At 47.4% G+C, this 27932-nt stretch overlaps 1 protein-coding gene across 2 annotated transcripts; it reads right to left on the bottom strand.

Moving 5' to 3' along the window:
- Positions 1-27932, bottom strand: DRP2 (dystrophin related protein 2; the record flags this gene model as incomplete). 2 transcript variants are annotated; one of them, XM_079727356.1, is made up of 22 exons in its annotated part: positions 1-125; positions 448-568; positions 1718-1955; positions 3750-3893; positions 4785-4850; positions 5115-5180; positions 5502-5638; positions 6894-7005; positions 9151-9317; positions 9663-9820; positions 11717-11802; positions 12025-12226; positions 13389-13463; positions 14875-14936; positions 15256-15316; positions 16957-17035; positions 17483-17629; positions 18007-18275; positions 20266-20386; positions 21800-21956; positions 23546-23709; positions 27816-27932. In XM_079727356.1, the coding sequence occupies 22 exons, from the start codon at positions 27930-27932 to the stop codon at positions 1-3; spliced, it is 2874 nt and encodes a 957-aa protein (XP_079583482.1). The 2 variants fall into 2 exon arrangements, with proteins under 2 accessions (XP_079583482.1, XP_079583483.1); XM_079727357.1 differs by having other exon boundaries at positions 11717-11821; positions 12068-12226.

Raw genomic sequence — 27932 nt, 5'->3', positions numbered from 1 at the left:
TCAGGAGGCCAGCAGAGTGTTGGTAGTCACATCAGAACTTCGCACACTGGGGAAGGCATGGCGGAGCTTCTCCATAATGTCTTCCAAGCACAGGCTGACATCTTGGCTCTTTGACCCCACATCATCTGAGTTGGAGAAGAAAGATGTGTGAAGAGAACTAGAAATTCCCTTATGAGGCCAAGGGGCTGAGGTAGGATGCTGCCAGCTGAAGGGTGAACCTATAGCATTTGTATCTTCCCGGCACGATGCTTAGGTACATATGAGGTACTCGACATACATTTGTGGAATAAAGGAATGAATGAATCAGTCAATAAGCCAATCATCCCTGACCCTAAGCTCAAAGCCATGAGGAGAAACCAGTCCCAGCCCTAGCAGAACCTTAGGCAGGAGACCTGGGGCAAGACAGAGCCATGGAGGAAGGGGTTAGGAGGGGCTGGGGGAACTCACCTGCAGCTTGAGTGTCTGGAGTAGTCTGTCCTTTCTCCTGGGGGTGACTGCCTTCTGACTGCTGCGGAGAGGAAGCCAGGGACGAGCCTGCGGAGCCATTGCCATCCGATTCAGTATGTGGCTAGCAAGAGGTAAGGCATGACTTAAGTGGCTTTGCCTTCCTGACCTTACTTTGACAGACTCCCGAGCTCAGAAAGGTCCTTAGAGACATCATGCCCATCCCTTTGCCCTGGGACTTGGTGGTGCCCCAAACAGTGGTTTCCCCTTTCACGAAACTTCTTAGAATATTTAATTACTGAATACCCTCTTCCTTCAACAACATGTATCAAAGGCTCCCAGTTCTTCTAAGGATGCCATTGCCCCTAAATATCTCTTGCTGTCATTTCAGCTATAATTAAGCTATCTAGAACTCAATTCCTCTGGAAATGTAGAGTTGCACACCTGATCCTTGGTTCATGACATAATATCGAATGTTAAGACCTCCAGGAATTCATCTAGAGGCCATCCCTTGGAGGATCTGGGGAAGAGGCATAGTGTGGTATTACCTGGTATGAATAATGACAATAATTATTCATAAATTATTCATTTATGAAATGTTTATTATAGTCCTGGCATCATGCCAAATTGTTGAAATGCATTATTTCATTTGACGTTCACCACAATTCCATGAAGTTGGTATATTTTTATCCCTGTTTTACAGATGAGGGAACTGGGGCTTAGTGAAGCTAAGTAACTTTCCTAACGTCCCACAGCCACTAATCGGCAGCACTACACTCAAACTCAGGGCTGTCTAACTCCAGAACCACACTACATCCTATACACTACCTCTCAAAGAGGAAAGGGACAAAAAGTAACAAGTGATCCCTTCACAATAAAAATCTTCCTGTTGCCAAGCATGTCCAAACTTGCTTCTTTCCAGCAAACATCAAAGTAGCAAAGTCAACGTTTTGGATGATTCTTTGAACTTTGTTCTTTCAATACCAGATTCAAATGGGTTGTGGGGAAGTGAGCCCTCAAAAGCCCTCCCTGAGCCCTAGGCCCCACGGTGGCTTGAGAGTAAACACACAAGGATGGAGTGGAAGCTAGGTACAAGAGAATTGGCCGAGCGATGTAATATAGCAGCCCATTCCTCCCCCCAACTTTCCTGATTGCCAGCCCAGTTCTCTTCAGAAAGTCTTCCAACAGCCACCTCCCAGGAGCAAGAAGCACCTCTCCCTGGCCCGCCTGTGCTTGGAGGCTGCTCTGATTCTTCCCCTGGCCGCAGACTCACTTGCAGGAGCAGCTCCCTTAAGCGCTGCAGCTGGGACTCGAGTTGCTTGTTGTGGTCTTCAAGAATCTGCATGCGTGTCTCCAGGCGGCTCTTGTGCTGCCGAAGGATCCGGGCCTCAGCCAGCAGCTCCTCATTACGGTGGTCCTGTGCCACCTCGGCAGAGCCCTCAGCCAGGGTGGGTGCCTCAGCAGCCTCCTCATGCTGCCACTTCAGGCGCCTCAGCTCCCCCTGGAGAATCCTGCCAAGGATGGAGAAGCCAAGGCCAATGACCTTCACAGGGTATTGACTGTCCAGGGCTCAGTGTCCCCTCATACCTAGGTGTGAGCAATCCCTCTGCTCTCCCATCCCCACCCCGACCCCAGCCCCCAAGCTGTGCTTTTTTTTTTTTTGGTCGCAGCATATGGGATCTTAGTTCCCTGACCAGGGATCGAACCCGTGCCCTCTGCAGTGCTGCAGTGGAAGTGTGGAGTCCCAACCACTGGACAGCCAGGGAAGTCCATCCCAGCCATGCTTTTGCTTGAATGGCCATATCCACTTCCTCTCCAACACATATGTCATTTACTTTGCCATCCTTAGGCCACAGAGCAGAGAGAGCTGACATTTCATATAACAAATGTCTCAGGGCTTTGATGTGCTGCCTCGGGGATTAATTCTGACCTTAAAATCGGGCAGAAACACAGTCTGCAAATAAATGAGGCATTAGGGCCACTGACTCACCCACTCCTTTTTTAGACTTTTAGATTCCAGGGGAAGATATAACATAAACAAAGGATCACCCATCTTTCCTCTTCTCTCTACTACCCTCCTCTCTGACCCACTTTAAACACCCATGTTGAGTCATCAAGGAAACAGATTCCAAAGAGTTGGTCTCCTTTGGAGGACATTACTTTTTTTTTTCTTTTTTGCAACAGAATCACTCTATCCCTAGTGTTTCCCAGGGCCTCCCCACCACTGCTCTGGTGCAGTGCTTCTCAAACTATCCATAGCAAAAAAACCAGGGGGGGGGGTTTCAATCCATCATGGATCAATACATGGTCTGAATGTGCATAGCTAGTACACAGCTCACACCACACGTGACTTGCTGCCCAAATGCAACAACACTCAACCTGGCCTATACCCAATTCAATGAAGACGAGTCCACTAATTATGTGCGTGGATACTGTGGCAATGTCAAATTGCTATGAAAATTTCTAAAAGTTTACTCTCTATTTATGTATTTATCTTGTCTTGAACCAGTAACAAATACTTTGCAGATAGGCCCTGTTCTAAGGACTTGCTAATCCAAATACAGTCTGTAGGCCTGAGGCATGGGCATCCTTTAGGAGCTGGTTAGAAGTGCAGGAACTACGGCCCCGCCCCAGACCTTCAAATCAGAATCTGCATTTCACCAAGCTTCCCAAGTGACTTGTATGCACACCAATGTTTGAGAATTACTTTTCTGGGGGTTGTTATGGATTCTACTACACACCCCCAAAGTGTCTTGGATGCTCCTCAGACTCCTGCTGCCCTCCATGCTTTACAGAGATCAGTGCCATCCCCATAATCTTCTTCACCTTCCCTCTTCCAGTGCTCAAATGCTCTATGCAGCATCCTCCTCCTCTTATTACTTTCACTAAGTGATAAGGACCTGTTTCCATTTCCAACAACTGAAAGTTCCTTGAGGGCAGAGGCATCGTCTCTTCTGTATTCTCTGTGTTTGCATTCTCTCTGCCTGTATCTATTGGGTACTTGGAGATATTTGGGTTGAGTTAAAAGGATTCAAATAATTATTAGGATAGCTAGCTTTTATTGAACACTTCCAATCAGACAGACACTGGCTAACACATTATATGCCTGATCATTTGATCTTCACAAGTGACCTTAAGAGGTAGGTACTCTTATCATCATCCCCATTTTACAGATGAGGAAATGGAAGATCACAGAATATAAGTAACTTGTTCAAGGCCACATAGCTAGGATGTGGAAATTCAGGACTTGAATTACGCTGTCTGACTCTAGAACCCACGCAGATCTGTGCCATTGCCACACCTACCGGTTCTCATCCTCTAAGTGGGCCAGGACCTTTTCGAGCTCCCCTTTGCTTTCAGTAGCCATGCTGCACGGAGCCTGCTGTCCAAAGGCTGGCTCCCGGTCTGTAATGGGGCTGGAGTGCCGCAGCAAGTACTGGTCCTCGTCTCTGTGTGGGGGTGGGGAGAGGAAAGAGGGGCCCAGGCATTGAAGTGAGAAACAGCTCAGGGTGTGAGTTCTCAGCTCCCACCTCAAGCCCCAGGAGAGCCACATGCTGGAGGATTCCCTCTCTAAGATACATAGAGAGGGAAAAGGCCATGTATTCAGGTTTAAGAGGGATAAAAGTGTTCAAAGGTGGCAGGGGTCATTACTGGGGGTAGTAGGAGAGAGTGTTTTCAGGATGCCGAGGCTCCTGGGTTCTACTTATGGTGACCTGGGAAACAATGAGCAAATCACTTCCCTTTCTGTGATGTTCCCCCACCCCACCCCGCTTCGCTTTCCCATCCCCAGGGGAATTGTGGCCTGCCTGAGTCCCAGTCCCAGGGCTGGGTTTATCCGTGTAGCCAACAGTTCCTAGGTCCTCTGAGGAGGCCGGGGACCTCCCTAGAGATGAAGGGCCCCTTCTCTGGGCTATAGCACCAAGGAATCTCTCTGGCCACACTTCAGTCAAGTCCCTGGTATCACCCCAGGGTTGATGTGGCACTAGATGGGGCATTGGCATTTTGAGCATAAGATAATGGCTCATTTCTGCAACTTTAGTTGAGGGCATATTCTTCTTCCCTCAGAGTTAGGAATAAAAGGATGGGATCTTGCAACAGAAAGGGACCTTGGCAGATGGCAGGGAGGTAGTTCATCCTTCATTACCCTGCTCGGTTGATAGGGGGCAGACTGCTTCTCTCATTAAATGCTGTGCCCAGAAAGCAGACTTCCTTCCTTAGGGTGTCAGGGACGCTATCCACACACAACCCACCTCCCACTGAGGATATACCCTCCCCAAGTGGTGGTAGAAAGATCCCAAAGGAGAGCTATTCCTGGCAAATATGCATCTGTGAAAACTCACATGCTGTCGTCTGGGGACAAGCTGTCATTAAAGAAGGGGCAATTTTGACTTTCCATCTCAGCAAGCCTAGGAAGAAAGAGCAGGAGCAGAAGGGAAAACAGTATGTGAAGACTGCTTTCATCTCAAGGACAGTAATCCCACAGTAGGATCATCAGGTTTGGGGGGCTGTCCCACTTCCCGCTCCCCCGCCCCAAACGTTAGGCCTCGCTGGCTGCTGCAAAGCCCACTGTGCATGTCCCCCTGGCCCTGACTTCATTCTCTTTGCCCCACCTGAAAACCCCTTTCCCCCTTGGACTCCTTACAATTCCCCTCCCCCAAATCTGGTGGTACCTGCTGGCAAAATGCTCAATGCGGGAGTGTGTGTCAGCGTGTGGCAACATCGGGGAAGAAGCTGGCCTAGGAGAAAGCAGCAAAGACTCAGAAGACCAAAGACTGGGTAGCTGGGCAGCCTGTCTCCTCACCACCATCCTTCCACACCCCGCAACACCACCACCAAATTAGGGAGCTCCCAAGAGCTGATGGGAACAAGATACAGAGACTGGATTCTAGTCTGTTTCTCAGGTCAGATTCCTGGTCAGGCCCCAGCTGAACTGCCCTGTCACTAGTTGGCTTTGCCCTGGAAGATGGCCCTAGGCCATGTGGGACTCAGCCCCTTCACAGCACATCCCTAGGCTCAGTGAGGATGCCTGCAGCCCCTGCTCAGCTACCGGTACTCACGTCTCACTGTAGTCGGCCTCCAGCACTGATTGCACAGGCAGATAACCTCGCTGAGGGTGTTTGCTGAAATAATGCTTTGAGCGGAATTTGTTCTTTAAGGTAGTGGCAAAGTCCCTCATGTTCTCACTGGATGTGGTCTGGGAGGAGACAAGATAGAGGGACTCACCCTAATGGGCTATTCTAGGGAGGTGTGGCCACTCCCCTGGAGCACGGACCATGACTGGTAGTCCACTCTTGTTCATATTTACCACACCTCGCTCCTAGAAAAAGATCTAGAAGGATACATGCCAAACTGTGAACACTGCTTGCCTCAGGGAAGTTAGACTTGAGGGGTGGGGAATGCACTGAGGAGAAAAGGGGACTCTGTTTTATACTTTAAACGCCTCTATATAATTTGAATCTTTTACAATGATTGTATAGTTGTTAACTTTTAAATATCTTTTACATAAATTCTAGGGATGTAGAAGATGAGCAGGAGCTAGACAATTATCAGTCTACCATCTCTAGCCAGTTTCCCATGTATGACGTTAATAATGTTTATTTTAAAATGATAATAAAAGAAAAAATAAAGGTCAAGGTCACTGCTTCCATTGGGTCACACATGCTTCTGTGTCAAAAGAATTTGGAGAAGAGATGACAGCTCAGGGAGATGGATTATGGAGATGGGGAGGTAAGTTGGGAGAGAGCAGTGGGGGGAGCTGGGGACATGCTTGGGACTTTGGGAGTATGTGTGGGGAGAGAGGAATAAAGGAGTTTAGGGAGGAGAGTCAGCTCAGGAAGCTAAGCCTGGAGGTCTGAGTCCTGAACATAGCAGAGGAGAAATTCTGTGGCTGGAGTTCAGGGATGCTGGGCTCAGGAAGCTATGAAGGGCACAGTTTCCAACGAAAGCCCAGTTGATTTGGGGGACCCAGGTAAAGAGCGTACCCCCTTTTCACACAGGAGACTGAGTAATGAAGTTGAGCACAAACATTGGTATTGACTAGAAGGGATGGAAGCAATGACAAGGTAGCAGGTGAAGACCAGGGGACAGAAACAATCCAGGAAGCTAAGCAGGAAAAACTAAATTGAGCGATCCAAGGCTAGTCACCTGTAACTGCCTTGCTGTCTCTATTTTTTCCTGAGACTTCTCTCTGCAGGAGAATAGTGAGTGCCTTTTAGATGGCCAAGAATGTCCTGGGCTGCTGCAGCCAGCTACTGCCCCGGTGAGGGTGAGGGAGAAGCTCTGCTAGAAGGACAGCCCTGGATCCCCCAAATTGGTCAAGCACCAGGCCTGTTTGGAGGATGCTCCCCAACGGAGAGCAGAATACAGTGAGCTAATGCTGGACAAAATGGATCAAGCACCCAGAAGCTGAGAGTTGCCTGCCCCTCCCGCCCGGCCCAGAGGCTCCATACCGGGGTGTAATACTCCATGATGGGATAATGAAGCTTGTTGCCCTTGCTGGCCCTGCCTGTCAGGAAGCAGGTCTGGCAGATGTCCACGTTAAATTGTTTCAGACTCCGATACCTTGGGGAAAGGACAGGTGGTAGGAAAGAGGATGCAATATACTATAATGACTTCCCCCTCCCCCAAACATCCAAATATACACATACATTAAAAGGGGGTGAGGCATGGAACAGTAACCTCCTATACGTGGAGCACTTAACCTCCTATGCATAGCAGTGATAGAGTCCTCACTAGGTGACTAGTCTTACTCCAGAGACCACAGACCTCCATGAAATCACATGCTCAGAATCCCAGGAAGTTCGGGAAGTAGCCCTGTCTTACCATCTTTTTTAAAAGGAAGGGTGGGATAAACAACAAGGTCCTACTGTATAGCAGAGAGAACTATATTCAATATCCTATGATAAACCATAATGGAAAAGAATATAAAAAATGTATATATATATGTATAACTGAATCAATTTTCTGTACAGCAGAAATTAACACAACATTGTAAATCAACTATACTTCAATGAAAAAAATAAAAGGGAGGGTGGGACGGGGTAAAGAGCTCATTATATCAAATAACCTTCTCAACCAAGGTGGCCTGAAAGGGTCCAGTTTCACAGGTATGACCACCTTCCTTGGAGAAGGCACACTTTCAATATGAAGACAACTGATTCTATCAGCCGTGGGCAAGTGGGCTAAAAATTATTCCCCAAAGTTATTTATAATAATAACTCTATTATAACTGAATATAGACTAGCCCTTCAGATCCAATTCCAAAGCCTGACTGGACTGGCCAGACCTAATAGCATAGTATGGTGAAATGTCTAGACTTAGAGCAGTCAGAGGATCCGACATCTTATCCTGGAGCTACACTAGCCAGCAGTGTGAACTCCACCTCTGTGCCTCATTTGCTTGTGACAAAGTGAGAGAGAGGCATGGACATATATACACTACCAAATGTAAAATAGATAGCTAGTGGGAAGCAGCCGCATAGCACAGGGAGATCAGCTCGGTGCTTTGTGACCACCTAGAGGGGTGGGATAGAGAGGATGGGAGGGAGGGAGACGCAAGAGGGAAGGGATATGGGAACAGATGTATATGTATAACTGATTCACTTTGTCATAAAGCAGAAACTAACACACCATTGTAAAGCAATTATACCCCAATAAAGTTGTAAAAAAAAAAAAAGCAGGGTGGTTGTAAAGAGAGTACGTGCTAGTGCTTTAAAGTGGTAAAAACAAGCATTTTATGATGAAAGCCAAATTCAGGATAGCGGCTACCTTTGTGGGGACAGGAGGGAAATGTACTCAAGGAAACTTCAAATATATTGTTTTATATATTATATAAAATATGTATATAATATATAAATTTGTAGATATATAAATATATTATATAATATATATAAATATATTGTAAAATATTGTTTGTTTCTTCAGCTTGGTGGTGGGTGCCCACCGTGGGGCACTGGAGCCTGCTCATACAAGCTCATGAGAGCTGGTTGTTAAAATTTCAGGAATTTTCCAAGCCAGTTGTTAAATACAGCCATTATTTAAAAATTAAATTGTATAAACTCACAATTAAGCAAATGGTATTAAAAACAAAGGTAATAAATACTCAAACTCATCACTTCCTATTTCACTATTATCTATGCTCTCGAGGTTGTCTACATTTGTTATACCTGGTGGTGGAAATACTATAAATGGTGTGCAACTGTGCGTCTCTTCCTGACCTCCTATGGGTAGCCTGACACTGGCCACAGTGGGAGTATTTACATCATGGAAATTAGCCAATGCTATATCACGTTTCTCTTTTGCTTTCTAGAGAGTAGCACATTTGCCAGCACACCTTTTGGTGCATAGGTGTTCTCATATGTCAGGATGTTGGGGGCTTCTGGGTTCTACTTAATGCTCCCTGGGAAACAATGAACAAATTACTTCCCTCTCTGTGCTGTTCTCCCACCCCACGCCCTTTTGCTTCTCTATACATTTTTCTAGGTCTGAATACTTCATAACACAACTAACAGAAAAAAATTTCATCATTTTTGAGTTTTTTAAAAGTTAAACGTTCTGCAGTAGAAAGGATTATAACAGTATATAACAACATACAATAGATTAGTTGTAATTATATAATTATGGAATGCCCTGTTTTGCAATATATGATTTATATGTAACATGGCCTATTTATTATTAGTATCACTCCAGCAGGTATTGCTTTCCCTACCTGAAGCCTTTGATGGGGCACTGCCTACAGATAGAGCACTTGGTCTGATGCTTCACTTGTTCAGCAATGGTGACCCGATGCAGAACAGCCAGCCACACCATGGACTGGGGCTCCAAGTTGACCCATTCCAGGAACTGTGCAGCTTCAATGACTGGCTTCCCAGTGCTCTAGAGAAACAAGAAGCCCAGTAGTGATGTTGGAGACCCAGTGTCTTGTGCCTAGAATGGCAGCCCTCAGGGGAGGAGGAGAAACAGCAAGACCTGGTTGGACTCTGGGTTAGACTGTTCTCCAGAGGTGTCCACCTTCTACCCTGTCCTTGTTGACCTGGTGCCCTCTCCTCAGGACTCTGACCCTAAAAGCCCAGAGAACACTCTGCCCTGTTGCTCCAGCCCAACAAACTCCCTCGCATCTGAGTACTTCAGATCAAAAGCCCAGCTCTCAGTCCTCCCTCCCTTCTTCCCACCCTCTGTCCCATCATTCCTCCTTCCCTCCCTCCCCAGTTCCATACTCACAAAACGGAAGCAACTACGGACGCTGGGCTCCACGTTGCTGCCCCCAAAGGCCGCCACTTCCCCCAGCTGACGGGGCACCTGAATGGCCTCATGAAGCAGGACACCGAGGTGGCGTTGGTCACACTGGCTGCCTGAGTTGGCCACTTGGCTGAAGAGGTCTGCTGGCCCCACCGTAAGTCATGGCCAAGCCCGATACAGGAATGGCCAGAGAATGGTGTGAGGAGAAAGAACAGAAAAAGAAGACAGGGAAAGAGCACATTGACTTAGCTAATGACTTTTGAAACTGGAATACCTAAAGGTCCATCCCTGACCTTCTAGAAGTCCAGGAGTTCTAAAAGCAGCATTCCTCTGGGTTCAGAGAGAAAAAAGTGAGTCAAACACAAAGACGGAGAGCATCAGAAAGACAATGGGAGAGAGGGGTGAAGACAGAGAGCAAGCTGTGTGTGAGAGCGGTGCCAGACACAGATATGACACTGCTGGGGAAACACAGTCTCAAGAAGCAAGATGAAGGGGTGTGGGGTTCAAGGGTGCCTGAATATGAGTTGCAGTCAGTCTGCCCTCTCCCCTCCTGTTCAGGTAGGAATCTCTCAGTTATCCACACAGATGAAAAGAAACACTGGCATGGATAATCCAAAAAAAAGGGGATAATTCAACACATTTGATCATCTAAGAATTCACTCTAAATCACTGTGGAACAGACTATGGTACTTATATATTTGAGCATGGTCTATACCTGCCCTTGTGGGAACTCCCCCGTCCCACCCCAACTTTAGAAAACCTCCTCCAGAGGTTCTTGTCTGTCCTTTTCATACGTCACCTAAGGCCCAGAAAAGGAACAGAACCAAAAGACAGGGGGCCTGGGGTTTATTTCTGGATCCATTACTGACTAGCTTGTAAAACCTTGGGTAAGTCATGAACCTCTCTATGCTGCAGTTTCCTTACTTATAAACGGAGACTAAATCATCACTGTCCATCCCGTCTCAAAGGAACATTGGGAGGAATAAATTATATCATAGCTATGAACATACTTTGAAAAGTCTTTTTCCCTGTAAATCTTTCCTAGACGCTGTCCTCACTCTGCTGTGATCTGATATAGCACATATCCTTTGCCATTCAGATTATTCTAATTAGCACTCTAAAAAATGCTTTCTGTGTACTTCTGTATCCTCTTCTGGACTGTAAACCACTTGAGGCAGGGACCATGTCTAACTGGACCTTGTACTCACCACATGTAGCACAGTGGTCAGCGCACATTAAACACTTGACACTAATGATGCTGTTGCAGAAAAATGCAAAATGCTGTACAAATGATGGAGGATGGAGGGGAAAGCAAAGGTACTGTACACCAGAGAGGTTCAAACCTACAGAATTACATGTTGTCCACCTCCCAGATAATGGGGATTATTGCACCCCACCCACGTGATCACATGGGAAGTCTCCAACAGAATGTGTGACCTAGTTTTTTTTTTATTAATGTATAGCTTTTTATTTTATTTCCGATGCCTGTGTTGATGATGCAGGTTCTCAGGAAACCCCCAAAACCATAAATGCCTTTCAAAGCTTTTGACAGTCAGGTTAAATTGAACAATTCTCAGTGATGTATTATATAGTAAAAACCATTCCATTTATAAAAACCAGCACACACCTGCCTCGTAAACAATAAAACTGTCCTCTTCCACATTTGTGTGATGTGGTTTGAGCTTCAGATTGGGAGAGGGCTAAGCCTGATAGGCCAAAGGGAAATGGAACTAGAAAGTCCAGGTCCTGGGTATCCCAGGTTCCCAACTCAGATCCCCATCAAGTAATTACACCACATCAGAAGAAACCAATGCCCTTGGAGTAACAGTGGGAATAATAACAGGCCTTAGACCCATCTTGGCCTTTGGCTGTTGTGGATTCTTTGCAATAGCTTGGACCAGGAAGCATTACAAGGTAGCCTGAGCAGCCCTCTGCTGAGTCATAAGACTGATCTTCTGCTTATCTTAGACCTTTCTTCCTCCCACCACACCTCTCCCTCCACACAACTCTACTCCAAACTTTGGAGTTGTACTCACACTGCAGTTTTTCCTTCACTTCTGTGCCACACAGGCATGCAATGCCAGTCTTAAAGGACAATGCCCGCATCTTTCCACTGCGACCACTAGGTTTAAAAGAAGAGACTGAGAATATGAATATCTGTAAAGGGTTAACATCTTGGCAGTCATGTCCCTCACAGGGTTGATCCCAGCAGGGCTCTGTGCCAGCCATGCCCCAAGCTGAGCTGAGTCCAAGTGCACCAGGGGAGCAATTCCTTCCCACCATGCCCACTCCAGATGTCCCACTGAATTTCACCATGGAGGCTGTCAGGGCTGCAAGTCCTTACCTATCAAAAACATTGAGGAGCCAGTTGAGGCTCATGTCCACACAGAGTGGCACATTGACCAGGATGCCTCTTTCCTCCTCCAGCCGTTCATATAAGGCAGTCAGGCAGTGAATGACCTCGACCACATCCATTACATGTTCACTGGCCTGCAGATCATGCTCATTGAAGATCTCCAGGGCTGTGGTTAAAGTTACCAGGTCCACTGGGAAGGAAAGGAGAGAAGGAGAAAGCATAGCCAAAAGTAGAACACCAGGGACTAGACAGGAAGATACGGCCACCAGCATCACCAAATCTGACTCAATCTCCAGACTAACCATCTGTAAGTGTGAAACAAGCTTGCCCTTTACCAAGACCCTCAACCCAAGTAAGGAGAAGGCAGCAGAAGGCCCCCTAAATTAACCCCAAATGTTTCTATACCCAAATGTTTCTTGACATCAGTTTCAAGATGGTGGGATTTGGGTAAACTCCCAGGGGTTGAATACCACTTTTTTTTAACTTTCTTTGTCTTTACACGCATTTCAACTGCAAATAAGTTGGTCTGTGAACCTCGTTCTGAAAACCTAGTCACTGGTTATGAAGGCTCAGGTATGCCTGGGTAAATGTGACATAACTCAGGAGGATTTTTTTTTTTTTTTTTTTTTTTTTTTTTTTTTGCGGTACGCAGGCCTCTCACTGTTGTGGCCTCTCCCGCCGCGGAGCACAGGCTCCGGACGCACAGGCCCAGCGGCCACGGCTCACAGGCCCAGCCACTCCACGGCGTGCAGGATCCTCCCAGACTGGGGCACAAACCTGTGTCCCCTGCATCGGCAGGCGGACTCTCAACCACTGCGCCACCAGGGAAGCCCAGGAGGATTTTTTTAACTACCTCCAATGCTGGAATCAGCCTAGCCAGATAACCTGGTCCAGGAAGACTGAATGGACAGTGTCTCAGAGAAAAGACAGAAGGCACATTATATATGCAGCCATGTTGTCCCCTAACCACTGGCATTCGCTTCAACAGTTCTGCTGCTACATCCAATAACCCCAAGATGGTGAAAGAACACAAGCCTCCAGTGGCTCCAAACCATTTGCTGGGATACTTCTTGAAATAAAACACTTGCTTGATTATCCGTTTTGGGCAGGGAAGAAGGGACAAGGAAGAGGATAGCTGTGGGTTAATTTGGAAATAAGTCTGGGGGTTGGGGAAAATAGAAGGGCCTTGGAAAAATCAGGTGTCCACAGCCAGCATATCTCAGCCTTTGGAGAGTCCCCACAAAGCCAATCTACAGCTCTGGACAGGTGGGATGAAAGTGGGAAACAGTCAACAGATGAGGAAGGGTAGGTGTGGGGTGAAGGCTATAAGGGAAGTGTAATGGGAGACTTACGACGCAGTGCCTTCTGGACTCTGCGTAGCTTCATGGCAGTGCGGTAAGCTGAGAACTTAATGTTGTTCAGATCAGCTGCAGAGAATGGAAGGAGACCCACTCAGATCAGGGAAATGCAAATTAAAACCATAACAAGATACCATGTTACACCCGCCAGATTGGCAAAAAATAAAAGTCTGACAATAGCAAGCGTCAGCAAAGATGTGGATGAATGAGAATTGCTGGTGGAAGTGTAAACTGATACAATCACACTGGAAAACAACTTGGTATTACCTAGTAAAATTGAACATTCATATATTCTACGACCCAGCCAGCTATATATCCTAGAGCAGTGATTTTCTCATGTTTTGCTTGTTTGTTTGACCAAGCAGCACAGTTCTTGTTAGCTCCAAACTAGAAACGACCAAAATGTCCATCAGTAGTAGAATGGTTGAGGAAACTGTGGTATATACAATGGAACACTCTCACGGCAGTGAAAATGAATGAACTATAGTCACATGCATCAACATGGGTAAAATTTACCACATAATAGTGAGTCTCTCTTGGCAGTCAAAGATAAGGTGCATGAGAGTCATATTCGTAGCCTGGATAGTATCTTTCAAAGAAGATCTAGTACACATCTATAAGCATGATTACCTAATGTGATGATAAAATCGTTCAGGGAGAGTATAGAGCTTCCAGTTGAGGGAGGTGCAGAGGGGAAAGGAAAGAAGGCTACTGGAAAAAGCACAAGGACTCACTTCCACCCTCACCTGCTTGTTGAATAGGATTCCCTTCTATTTTTTTTAATTTATTTTTTATTGAGGTAACATTGGTTTATAACATTTTGTAACTTTCATGTGAACAACATTTTATTTCTACTGCTGTATACCCTACAAAGTGCTCACCACCAAAATTTAATTTCCATCTGTCACCATACAGTTGAACCCCTTTACCCATTTCAACTTCCCCCTACCCTTTCCTCTCTGGTAACCACTACTCTGTTCTCGGTATTTATGTGTTTGTTTTCCTTTTGTGAATTTATTTTGATTGTCTCTTTTTATATTCCACATATAAATGGAATCATATGGTATTTGTCTTTCTGCTCATGTCACTAAGCATAATATCCTCAAGGTCCATCCATATTGTCACATGTGGCAAGATTTCATCTTTCTTATGGCTGAGTGTGTGTGTGTGTGTGTGTGTGTGTGTGTGTGTGTGTGTGTGTGTGATCCAGCTATCCCACTTCTGGGTATTTATTCAAAGAATATAAAAACACTAATTCAAAAGGATATATGCACTCCTATGTTCATCACAGCACTATTTACAATAGCCAAGACATGAAAACAACCTAAGTGCCTGTAGACAGATGAATGAATAAATAGGATATGGTATATATATATATATACACACACACACACACAATGGAATACTACTCCCTTATATTCTTATAGGACAAAGGCAACTGTATAGATCTCCACACTATACAGGAAACTTGGATTCTTACCTAGGGTTTGGTATAACTCAGTCATCTTGGGATGGTCCCAGCATGTTGTCTGAGCCTGGTGGCTACAAACAGAAGCATCAATAGTGCCAGGGTCTATACCACCCCCCAACCCCTCAAACACACATGCACACACCCCTCTGCGATAGGTTGGATGCAAGGAGGAGCAGGATCTGAGGGTGAACCCTGAGGATCCCAAAGCACAAGGGTTCACCTTTACCAGGTAGAATCTTGAGCTCTTGAGATGAGTAGGAGGAAAAACTGGAGTGGATGGAGGAATCCCAACAGGGATGAGAGGGGTGAGAGGGATAGATAGAAAAAAAGACAGGAAAAGGAGGGGGTGGGCAGGTGACTGACCCATTTCCGATTCAGATGATCACTCACTTGATATAGTAGGGAACTTTATTGGGTGAAATTGCTCTTTCCCAAGGAACCTGAACAGAGGCTGGTGAGAGAGAAGAGAAAGAGAAAGAAGCTGACCACTAATGCTCTTCAGGCCCCTGGTTACTCCCCTGCTCTATCCTCTCAAAGAAATAGTTAAGCCCAAAAGGGGATGCCTGACTCTCATTGCCAGCTCTTAACAGCCCCTGAGCTGGGGTAAACACTGTTAAGGAACACACTTTTCTCCCTGACGTTTGGGTGAGGGAAGGAGAAGAGGTTGTCACTGATACCCTCATGTGCCAGAGACATGACAAGGGCATGAACAGGTGGCCTTGGCCACCCTATCTTCTCCCTGAGCTGTCTGCCATTTTATCCATTCAGCAGAAGGCAGCTAGTGTGCTGCTGTGGATATGAAGTGGACCCTACTTTCCTCATGGGGCTCAAAGCCCTTCCCCCAGAAGGTCAAGCTTCTCAGTCCTGTGGGACAATGGGGAATGGGACTGCTCACTCCTCTCTGGTAAGGAACTCTCGAAAAGGATGTCTCTCTCTGCTCTGTGTCTTTAACATACGGATGCTCCAGGAGAGGCCCAGTCACCTGGCCAACTTCCTCATTGCAGTTTCCCTGGGTACAAGAGCCCTCTGCAGGTGTATCTGCATGCCAGTGATTATAATTCAATAGTTCTAATTACCATTAACATTGGTTAAGTTCCTACTATGTGCCAGATACTCTGCTGAATGCTCTGTGTGCATATCTAATTTTCATATCTGTACATTCCCACTATCTCCACTGCTGCCACCCTGATCTGGGTCACCATCATCCCTCATCTAGATTGTTGCAATATGCAATATGCATCCTGAAAAGTCTCCTTCCTCCCACTCTTGCCCCCCAACACTCTGTTAAAACATAAGCCGGATCATGTCATCCCTCTGCTCAATCCCTCCAGGCCCTCCATGCTCTGGCCTCCTGCTCCCATTCTGACCTCTTGCTCTCTCCCCTTGTCACTCAGTTCTACACTGGCCTCCTTGCTGTTCCTCAGGTATGCCCCTGCCTTAAGGTGCTGGAAGTTGTTGTTCCCTCTGCTCTTCCCTAAGATATCCACATGGCTCATTCCTTCACCTCCTTGAGGTTTCCACTCAGTTGCCTCCCTCATTAAGTCCAGCACTCCCTAATTCACGTCTTCCCTGCTTTCCTTTTTTCTCCATAGCACTTGTCACCGATTGACTTTATATATATTTTACTTATTTGTTTATGGTCTGGCTTCCTCCTGTAGAATGTAAGCTCTCCACGTCCAAGGATTGTTGTCTATTTTGTTCACTGATGTAACCCCAGTACCTAGAACAGTACCTGGCCCACAGTAGGCCATCAAGAAATATTGTTGGAACAATAAAGTCATTTAATTCCCATAACTCTACCAGCTATGTAATATTTTCCCTCTTTTTACATATGGGAAAATTGAGGTTCAAAAAGGTTAAGCTATTTTTTTCAAGCTTGCACAGATATAAAGTCGAGCAGCTGTGACTCAGATCCAGGTCTCTCTGGCTCAAGAGCCTGTCCTTTTAACCACTACACTACACTGTTTTATCCTACTGCTTCTTCGATGCCAAGGTACACTGCGCTCCCACCAGGCCCCCGAGGGACAAGAGTAGACCCTCTTGGAAGGTGGCTGAGTTTCTACCAAGTGAAGCTCAGTTTGTCTCACATACAGGAGAGGAAGTGTTGTGACCCAGGCCCAAAGTCCCGGTGGGCATCCTGGAGCTGCTTAAGTCTCTCACCAACTGACACCTATGGAAAGAAGGTGCAAGAAGTCAGTGGACTCATTCCAGATATCCAGGGTAGGATTTCCACGTGCCTCTGACAATCTTTGTGAATTCCCTCAGAGGCTGCCTCTTCTCCAGCTCCAGATCCTCCCACCATTCACCCAAATCCTAGCCTTCCCATGGCACTCCCAGGGGTCAGAGAAGAGCATCCCTAATTCCGGGCCACAGTCACCCTTCATCTGCCCCTGTCTACCCTGAGGGGCAGACAGGCCCCTCTCAGACCATTTTAATCACTTCCTGCAGTTTAGAGGTTGAGAAGCCTGTTTCCTGGCCCCAAATTCTCTACAACTCTTTTCCCACATAGATTCCAATTCAATGCCCCTTCACTTCCTTTGGGCCTGGGTAAGTGGCCCCCCCAAGCCTAGTTATACCAAGCCTTTTCCTCATGCCTCATTCCAGGCTTCTCTTTTACCTGTAGCTGTTTCCACCGGATGTTGATCCGCTCCAGGGCCCGGGAGTTCTCCATTGACAAGTGCACATCAGAAATGGCAAGTTGATGGGCCAGATCATTCACCAACTTCACTCCATCTTTCATGGGGAAGAATTCTTCTTTGAATAGCTATAGAACCAAAACCCAAGTGCCACAGTAGGGAGAAAACAGGAAAGAGGAACCATTAGTCATTTTGTTTTAATAGCGCAACCTCAGTGCTTGCCTATTAGGGCAACCAGACTAAGGTATGTGTGGCGGCGGGGGGGGGGAAATTGTCCTTATCCTCTTCCTTTTCTACTCTCAGAAGACACCAGGGGAAAGAGAAGCCAGTAGAAGGGCAGAGGAGACTTCAGCTAAACCAGCCCCCAGATCTAGCACAGAAACTGGAACAGACTCTACTGAAGTCCAGGGCAACAATGGAGCCTCAGCAGCAGGAACACTGTCAGGGTCTGTGAGGAACATCTGGTCCCAGGGTGGACTGTAGCCACGGGAGGGGGCCTGCATACCTTAAGAGCCTGGATGTGCTCAGGAAGTGAATCAATGAAGAGATCCCCAATGGGCTCCCAAGTGGCTCGGACTCCCTCTGCCTGAGTCAGAGTTGCGCTTAATTCCTCCATTGCCCCTTGGATCTCCAACAGCTGCTCCAGAGTGCGCTCAATGTGGCGGTGCTGGTCCACACAGCGGGCTGTCAGCTTCTCCCATAGTTCACTGGCCACTGTTGCCTGCTTCCACACAAAGCGGCTAAGATTCTGGATCCGCTGTCTGGGAGAGGTATCTGCATGTGCAGGCACGAAGTCAGGTCAGGGCAGCCAAGCAAGGATAGCCATGGAAAGACAGAGACAGATAGCCCTTTGTAAAATGCGTGTGTGTGTGCATGTACGTGTGTATATATATTCATACACACACAAATACATTTTTTTTCATAGTTGAGCTCCTTTTGAAGATTCAGCTTTTTAAAAAATTAAAATTTTTATTTTGAGTTCGCTGTAGATTCACATGCAATTATAAGAAATAATACAGAGGGACTTCCTTGGTGGCACAGTGGTTAAGAATCCGCCTGCCAAAGCAGGGGACATGGGTTTGATCCCTGGTGCAGGAAGATCCCACATGCCGCGGAGCAACTAAGCCCATGCACCACAACTACTGAGCCTGCACTCTAGAGCCCGCGGGACACAACTACTGAAGCACAAGTGCCTAGAGCCTGCGCACCGCAATGAAGAGTAGCCCCCACTCGCTGCAGCTAGAGAAAGCCTGCACGCAGCAACAAAGACCCAACGCAACCAAAAATAAATTTAAATAAATAAATAAATAAAGCTTTCCTGTGGTCTCACGTCACTTCCAGCTCCTGCCTAAATTCTTTAAACAAAAAAAAAAGAAAGAAAGAAATAATACAGAGATCTCATGTACCCTTTAGCAAGTTTCCCCAAATAGTAACTACTTGCAAAACTATAGTATAATATCACAACCAGGATACTGACATTGACATAATCCACCAATTTTGTTCAGAGTTCCCCAATTTTACTTGTACTCATTTTTCTCTCTCTCTCTCTCTCTCTCTCTCTCTCTGTGTGTGTGTGTGTGTGTGTGTGTGTGTTTTGCTCTATGCAATTTTATCACATGTGTAGGTTCATGGACCCACCAACACAGTCAAGAGACCATACTGGTGTTTTCCACTTATTATATCATGAGGATTTCCTCATATTCTTAAAAAATGGGCAAGGTAAAGCGTGAGTAAAATATTTAAGACGTGTAGTGAGGCAAGTCATTGAGTCCTATTCACATGACCTTGGAATGCGATTTTGCATTAGTGTCTGCTGCCCACTTCCTTCCAAAAAAGGGAGGTATTTTATGAAGACCCAACAAAGGAGAGGTTAGTATAATTTGCCCAGCCTTTCCACCTAGGCTCCTAAATTGTAAGTTTCCTCTTCCTCCCTCAGACCTCCCCTCAGAAGTAGATTCAGAGCCCCCAAACTCCAGACTAATTGGAATTGTCCTGCTCTCTTGAGCTCGTTCTATCTGAGGCCCATCGGACAGTAAATTGAGTACTAGTTAGTACTCAGTAGGAGGGGCTCGAGGTAAACTGAGAGGGTCAACAGCATTGACAAAGGGCTGCAGTAACAAAGGGTCCTTTCAGGCTATACATAACCAGTCTCAGAAGGTTGAAGCCTCTTTCTAGAGAAGAGGGCGTGCTGGGCCACCACTCAGACCTGAGCACCACGGATCCCACCCTGCTGCCTTATTTAAACCTAGACCTACAGTGACCCGCTCTATTGATGAAAGGGGGCCAGAACTCACCAGGGTCAGAATTAAAGAGTCACGATCAGTTCTCTTTTCAAATGCAATCACCAAAACTTTTAGATTTTTTTTAAAGGTTTTTATTTTCTGGTTGATTATAGCAGTGCCACATGCCTCTCTATGTTGTAATAAAGCAGTATGCTTTTAAAGGACATACTACTACTTTTACTTACTGAGTTACTTTAATGCATTTGAGTCTTTTTTTTTCCTTTTCATGCCTTATTAAATGGCCACACATGATGCTCCAGAGAGCTACATACAGCTTTAGGCCACACGCTCATCTCCCCTGCTCTGGACTCTGTTCTCTTTGCTTTTTCTTATAGTGTGAATCTGGCTTCTTCCCAACTTTGGACTCCCAGGAGAAAATTATCCTCCTAGATAACAGTTGAGAAAATGAGTTTGGGGAGGGCAGGAAGGTGTTTAATGGTTCACAGCTCAAGAAGAAGATGAAAGAGGGGAAGATCACCCACCTTTGCTCTCAGAGTGAGGCTCCTCTAACTCATCAAATGGGTGCTGGGACAGGAAGGCCTGAGCTGACTCCAGCACAGAGTAGATATAGGGGCCCCGAGACTTGACATCTTCCATAAAGGCCTGTGAAGTTAGCAACGTGGTCAGTGGGGAAGGAAAGTCTTTCAATTGCTTTGAAATCCATCCTGCAATCGACAATCTTTCTTCTCCTCAGTGCAGCTTGATCCTTTGGCGTTATCCTGTATCCTTGGGCTGCTCAGACTAAAGAGGAGCAGTCTTCTCCTTCGGCAGAAGAATAACTCTGACACTGGAAGGTCTATTTACTCTGAAATGGGTCTGTCTATGCCACAAGGTAGAGTGAAATGTGGGGATTTGGTGCTGGGAATCTTGGCTCTCTGGAAGACTCAGAAAGTCCTCTGTGAGGGGCTTAGACAAATCAAAGCCAGGATGGGCAAGATTTATATTAAAATTTTAATAAGTTTTTTTGTTGAAATATACACTAATAAGAGTATACAAATCAAAAGTGTACAGCTCAATGAATTCCCATAAAGTGATTCAATCTCTGTAACCAGTACTGAGATAAAGAAACAGAACTCCACCAGCATCCTGGAAGGCTCCCTCATAACCCCTTCTGGTCACTCTCTCATTCCCCCTCCCCCAAGGTAACCACTATCCTGACTTGTAACACCACCGATTAATTTTACCCATTTTTGAACTTTATATAAATGGAATCAAACAGTGTGTGCTCTTGTTTGTATTTGGCTCTTTTTTCACTCAGTATATTGTCTTTAAGATGTATCCACGCTGTGGCACACATTTATAGTTTATTTTCTTGTTGTATGGTATTTCGTTCTGTATTCATCTTTTAAATTGAGATATAAATGATATATAACATTGCATAAGTTTAAGGTGCACAATATACTGATTTCAAACATTTATGTAATATGATTGCCATTAGCTAACACCTCTGTCACATCACATAATTATCATTCCTTCTGGTGCATTCTGGATTCATTTTAAGAAGCATGTTATTTTCTGATTATAGAGGTAAAATATGTCACAGAAATCTTAGAAATCTCAGAAAAGTATGAAGAAGAAAATTTTAAAAACTCTGATTTCATCACTTGGATTTAACCATTGTGAAGATTTTGATACAGTTTCTTCTTCTGTTTGTATACATGTGTATACATACATACATACATATCTATATCGATTTTTATACAGTTAAGATCCACCGGTATATAGTTTTGGATCCTGTGTTTTTTCACTTAATATTATATTATGTTCATTTTCCCATGTCCCCATTACAAATCAGGGAAGAATTTTAAGGGAGGTTAATATTTGATGTGAAGAATAGAGGGGAAAGATTTGACTTATTCTCTGGAGTACTATCCACAGACCAGTAGGACTGTACACAGCTTCCTGTGACTTTAAGCATCTAAGCAGAAACTGGGCATCCATCAGTCAGGGTGTTGCAGAAGAGATCCCTTCCCGATGGAGAGGCTACACACCACGGCCTCTGTAACTCTAACCTACCGCATGCGTCTCCTTCTCCTGTTGCACCAGGGCCACATCCCCTTGTAGGGGCAGCTGAGCTGACAATTCCTCATCCTTTTGGCTGAGCCAGTCAATAATCTCTTGGAGAGGGAGCTGAAGCTTTCCACTGTGATCTGAGAAGGCCTCTAGGCGGGCGCTGCACACAATGGTAAGACCAGTGATTTCCAATCCTCTTGTTAAGTTGCAAAACATTTTTCCCCAACAAATACATATGTGGAACCTTAATATATAAACAGATGAAAGAGGTGTTGCTCTGATCAAAGTGGGAGGAGGCCCGGAGCCCTCCCTCTGACCCACCCACAAAGGCTCCCAAGGCACCTCCAGAGGGAGTACGGTACCAAAACACTTGGCAGACGTCAGTTAATTCAGTTGAGTGTTCAGCATCACGCTGAGAAGGGTAGTGAACTGAGCAAGGCCATTAGAGGTGACAGCTGTCTGGCTGCCCTGTTGTCCTAGAGGACCTCAAGTCATGCCAAGCTGCTCACCCTCAGAGGCTTCTTGGAGGCTGCCTTCTGAGCAGAAGCGGATGAAGTAGGTGGAAAGGGCGTGTCAGGTGGCTGAGTTTGGGCACGCACGTGTGTGAGGCTGCATACAAATACAAGCAGCCCAGGGGTCCCAAAGGATGAGGACAACATAGGCTAGAAGTTGGACATATGGAAGGAGGAAAATGGGTACCGCATAATCACTTTTGCTTGCCTTCCCCCACAAATGAGCCATGAGCTGAGGTCCAAGTGGTAGGAAGCCAGAGGCCGGCCCAGGCTGTGTGCATACATCGAGCCCATTCCCCTCAGCCGACAGTGCTAACTAGTCATTGCATCCCTACCGCCTGGGCCAAGCCTTTTACCTCCATTTTTGCTTCCACTAATTCTCAGAGCAACCTCGTGAGGTAGGCACTGCTATTACCCAGAGAGGTTAAGTAATTTGTCCAAGGTCACACAGTTAAGTCACTGGTACAGTGATGATTTGAACTCAGGTTTGTCTGATTCCAGAGCCTGCATTCTTTCAACTTCTCCACACTCTTCATCCCCGCCAGAACCCACCAGAAGCCAGGAGCTTGGTCTTTGATGATAGGGAATAGAGAGGAAAAGTGTGTGGAGGGGGTGGGGGTGGCAGGGGTTATAGAGAAGGGTAGAGGAAAGAGGAACAACTGATACAGAAATTGCCTTCAGGCTCTTACTGATTCGCCCTTAGTTTGGGGAGGCATGGGTGGGTGATAAGCAACAGACAGGAATAGAGGGATAAAAAGATGGGAAAGAGAGTAGATGAGATCTACCAAGATGGAGGACAGTTATGAGACGAAGAGGGGGAGGCAGTAAGCATATCCTCCATTTATACATCTGAACTTATACATTTAAGTTCAGAAAGCATTTTCATATGTTATTTGAGTCCTCACAACAACACTGGGAGATAGTTAGGACAACTCTTATTCTTCTACTCATTTTTTTTCCCTTAAAAAACTCCAAACAAGTGGAAGCTAAAATCCAGAGATTACTCAAACCAATTATGCAAGGTGACACAGCTATTCAAGACTGAGGTTCAAATCCAAGTCTCCTGACTTCTGACCCAGTGTTCTTCCCCCAGTGCCAGAGAAGGAAAAGGAGGAGAAACAGAGGGTGAGGCTGACGAGAAGGCTGAGAAAAGGATGATGGGCTACAGCAGCAAGAGGAGCGCCACACCGTCCCAGACAACTCCCTAAAGCCCCTGTTTCGAGGGGCCAGGCCTTACCGGAGGCTGTGCGACTTCTTTTTGATTTCATTCCAACACAGATTCATGGCTGGTGGTTCCAGGGGTCCAGCGGCACCAACAGGCCCGTTGAATAGCTTTGGGCTTAGGTAGGGCACCCCAGCACCATCGTGAGGAGGCGCAGGGGTGGGGGCAGCAGCTCTAACCTGGACAGAAACACAGACACCTCTGTGATCCCTGGAGTGTGCCACACCCTGGTGTGCACCAAGCGAAGCGTGGGACAAGTGTGAACAGAGGGAGAGAAGGGCTGGTTCTGGGGTGTGTTCAGGAGTGGGGGGTGAGAGGAAGGATGACTCCACGACTCTGTCCATGGCAAGGTCCTCTCTTGGGACAGGTCGGTCACTTTTAACTGCTGACTCCTATCATTATCACTCTTATTATTGCCAATTTTGCCAGGACTACTGCCCAGATGGGACCCTGGAAGTATCTGTGTTAGATAAGAGCTGCTCAGAATTGCCCGAACACAGGCAACCATGGCATTCAAGGTGAGCTGCAGCTCTTACTTCAGTGTCCCACAGTTTAGCCAACCTTCTAGAAAAGAAAGCTGAAGGGCTGTCCCACAAAGTTCCAGAGAGAGAGAAAGAGAGAGAGAGAGCAGCCAGAGAGAGCCATCAGTAGTAGATGTCCTACTTCCAAGTGAATCTAGGCCTTGGTGCCCCCTCTTCCTCTTCCCCGCTCACATTTCCCGCCACAGTCAGGAAGGCTGGAAAGAGTCCTAAAGAGCACTGTTCATCTTCCATGGGTTGAGAAAGGGCTAAAGTAGCATCTTGGGTCCTGATCCAAAGGACTCTGACCAGAGTCGACAGCTAAGAGGACCAGCCGTGGAGCCTGCCAAAGTCTCGCCTTGGGCCGTCAAGTTCAGAGCCCGTCACTTGCTCACCTTGTAGGGTATTGTGGGGTTTGGGGGAGTGTGGGTTGTGCCAAGTAGCCCTTCAGGAGTTAGCTACCTTCAACGCAGTGCCAGACCTGCGCAGCCAGGGGCAGAAGGGGGTGGAGAGCAGGGGAGTGTGGAGAGCAGGGGAGTGTGGAGAGGAAATCTCAGCCTCGGGAAACCCACCTGCCTGCCTGCCTGTCTACCTCCTCACCTTCTGTGGAAAGCACACGGTCCTGGTGGCTGAACCTCCTCTTGTCTCGCCTTGCCCCCAAACCATACCTCCTCCCCACACAAGACTCTCGGGAAGTTGGGAAACCAATCATCCCATTCAAACCACAGCTCGAAGTGCTTAACACATAGTAGGTGCTGAATAAGTATCTGCTGATAAAATTAATGATGCCCCATCTATAGAATAAAAAATATTCAAGATTTAAAAAAGAGCCCACAGCTCGCAGCCGCACACGGAAGGAGAAGCGGGAGAGCAGCCAGGCTCTGGGGCAAAGCTCTGAGTTCAGTTGCCTTGCGTCCCCGGGAGCGGACCCTACCTGTGCCGCCTGGCGACCCAGTTGCAGGATTGGACAGCTCCATGATGATCCTTCCACACAAATCTGGACCCAGTGCCCGGTGAGCTAAAGGCGGAGTCCCGACAGGCTCTGAGCAGGCTCCCTCAGGGAGGGTGGGCAAAGCTGAGGCAGGCCAGGAGGCGGGATCTGTCACCCTGTTTGTTTACTGACCCCCCAGGAATCCAGAGGGGGCGGCTATGTCAGGACTCCAGACGGTGAATCAGGGCTTTGTCCCTGGGGAATTCCGGCTCACTCCCAACTGGGCCCGCCACACCGGGGCCAGGAGGGCCCTCCCAGACTGGCAAGGATGGTGAGAGTGGGACTGAGCATTCCATGGTGCTGAGGAGGGGCACGAAGAGGGGAGCTTCTGTTGATTTATGTTCCCTTTCCCTGGAAGACACAAAGGACTCACTCTGCCTCCACCCCCACCCCCTGAGGTGAAGGAAAGGATCAGACTGCTTTGGTGACAAACCTCTGGTAAGCAAGTTCCCCAAGGTCTGGAAGGACAATGAGCTTGGTGAGAAGCCTTGTCCTTGACTAAGGAAGCGTCCTCAGAGGCAGTGAGAGATGTGTGTGGCACACCTGGGGACAGAGCTGTGGTTGGGAAGGTGGGCAGCAGAAGACGGACCCAAGCCCACAGTGAAAATGAGAGAAGAGGGAGAGCCTCGTCCCCACACACCTCCCCCTGCACTCTAAGGCCAGGGGGAGATGGATGGTCAATGGGCAACCCCCCCTGGACTTTTGCAGGGTGGGGAGAGGGCAAGAGGGAACCCAGAAACTCCATGCAGGGATCCAGTGCCAGGGAGGCTCCTGTGCCCTGCCTGTGCTGTCCTAGGTCTCTGGCCTGAGGGGCAGGGCGCCTTCTGGAGGTGGCCACTCTTCTCCTTTGCCAGCAGACTTGGCTGGAGAAAGGTTAACATTCCCAAGCTGGGCCCCCACCCCTCAGCACTGAGGCAAAACACTTCATTTTGACCAAAAAGGGTTCTGTTCCAATCCTCATTTATCTCCCACAGAGTCTTCTGGGCTTTCCACAGTTCCACATTGTTTCCATGCTGAGGCCCACCTACAGGAATAGTTAGAGCAGCTGCCTGACCCTTTCTGGGGCTACGGGGTAGAGCCTTGCGGGGCGGATGGGGGATGGCAGGGGACAGCCGGCCAAGAGCAGGGAGTGGCTCTAGCTCTGGGTCGCAGCTTGGCTTATGCTGGGATAATTGGTCCCAAGCCAGTCTCACAGAGTTCCCCAGACTGGGAATGCCCCAGAGTTAGAAATGGCCTCTTGTGATCCAGCCACAACCTAGTTGTCTGGTTCTGATGGAAGCGCCCACGATGAGCTGGGCTCCACCCATGTTAGCCTTTCATTCCCTCCAGCCTCCTTCTCAGTTTCCTATGCCCCCATTTGGCTCCTTTACCATGCTCCCTCACCCTGTTCTCCCCTCCGAGTTCCCCCTAATAATCACAAGTCCCCTGTGGCAGAGCCAGGCACAGAATAGGCAAATAATGAATAATCATAGTTTTCTTTCCCTATCAATAGCCTTCTACTTCTGGCTTTTGTGGCCAGGATGTTTGCTTCTCACTCCCCACTCCCCATAGGGCTCTCTCCTTATCTCTTGAAACTTTAAGACAAAGTCAGAGCCATAGAAAAGGAAGAGAAGAAAGTAGACAGTGACTGAGGAGAGGGCTTGGTCTCACCATTCTCTGTCACAAAATGAAGCCCTCAGGTCCCGTTGCCAGATGGCGATGTTTGGAGGGGGTGGGCAATGAGCAGGGCAAGGCTTATGGAAGGACCCATGCTTCTCAATCCCTCAACCCTCTGAAAGTCCCAGTCTGGGGAAAGGGTAGGTGCACAGGGGGACTCTCAGTTGACACTGACTTTGAGAATATGTTACAAGCAGCAAATTCTCTCTGGCTAGACATGTGAAAACAGCTTGGGAGGACCTGGGTCTTATGCCTCTCTGGACCTGACTTTCCCTCATTATTCTCCCCCAAATGGGCTCCCCAGCACCTACATTCTCCATCCATGCCACCTCTCCATCCGTGTCTCTCTCTTCCTCCTCCCTGTATATTCAGCTGCAAAAGTGACTCAGCGCCGCAGCCCATCTGTGAGACACTAAGAAACATAGTACTTTCACACACTCCTGTGGCCTCTGGACCCCAAAGCATTGTAGGGCAAGCCAAAGTATGCTGATACTTCTCTCTCTTGTCTAGTCAGCTTTCCCTTGGACCTCCCTCATTGTCAGGAAAGGGGGCTGCCCTCTTGGGATTACTGCCTCTCACACACACTCTGACCACCTAGAACATATGCAGGTGGGCACACGCAGCACCACCACTCCACTTCTATGGGAGGAGAGAGACAGGAGAGGCCAGTATGAAACTCAGGGGAGCCTTAGTGGGGTTAACCCACTGCGAGTAAGACTAGGGACTTGAGAAGAAGAGCCAATGGAAGGAGAGGGAATATTCTGCAGGTGTGGAATATGAGGTAAGCCACAGAGAAGTCAAGACAAAGGAAGGTCCTGTCTTGTCCTTGGCTATACCCTGAAGGATCATGCTTTTCTGGGACCTCCCTTGGGAGGTTAACATAAAACCAGCCCCCTCAGCCATTGTGGGCCCTTTGGCTTGTCCAGCTCAACACACTTCCTTTGCCCCATGTTCCCACCCCCATAAAAGGCCTCATGAGTGAAAAGGATGGGCCAAAGGAGACCCCGTGCTGTCCAAGAGGTTTCATGTATATGGACAGAACCCCTGAGCCTTAGGAAGCATGGATACCCACAAGATCACACACAGACCCTGTGTCCACTGTTTGCTCTCGGCCTCTTACCTGAGGCTGGGGGCAGGTGCTTCGGAGGCTGCTGCTGTGATGGAAGTGGTCAGCTGCCCGCCACTCATGACATCGTGGGAGGGTGTAAGGGCATCCCTGCATGACCATAGGTTGCAT

The sequence above is a fragment of the Hyperoodon ampullatus genome (genome assembly GCF_949752795.1).
Source record: "Hyperoodon ampullatus genome assembly, chromosome: X".
NCBI classification, from domain to species: domain Eukaryota; kingdom Metazoa; phylum Chordata; class Mammalia; order Artiodactyla; family Ziphiidae; genus Hyperoodon; species Hyperoodon ampullatus.
This window is presented reverse-complemented; position numbering and strand designations above follow the sequence as displayed.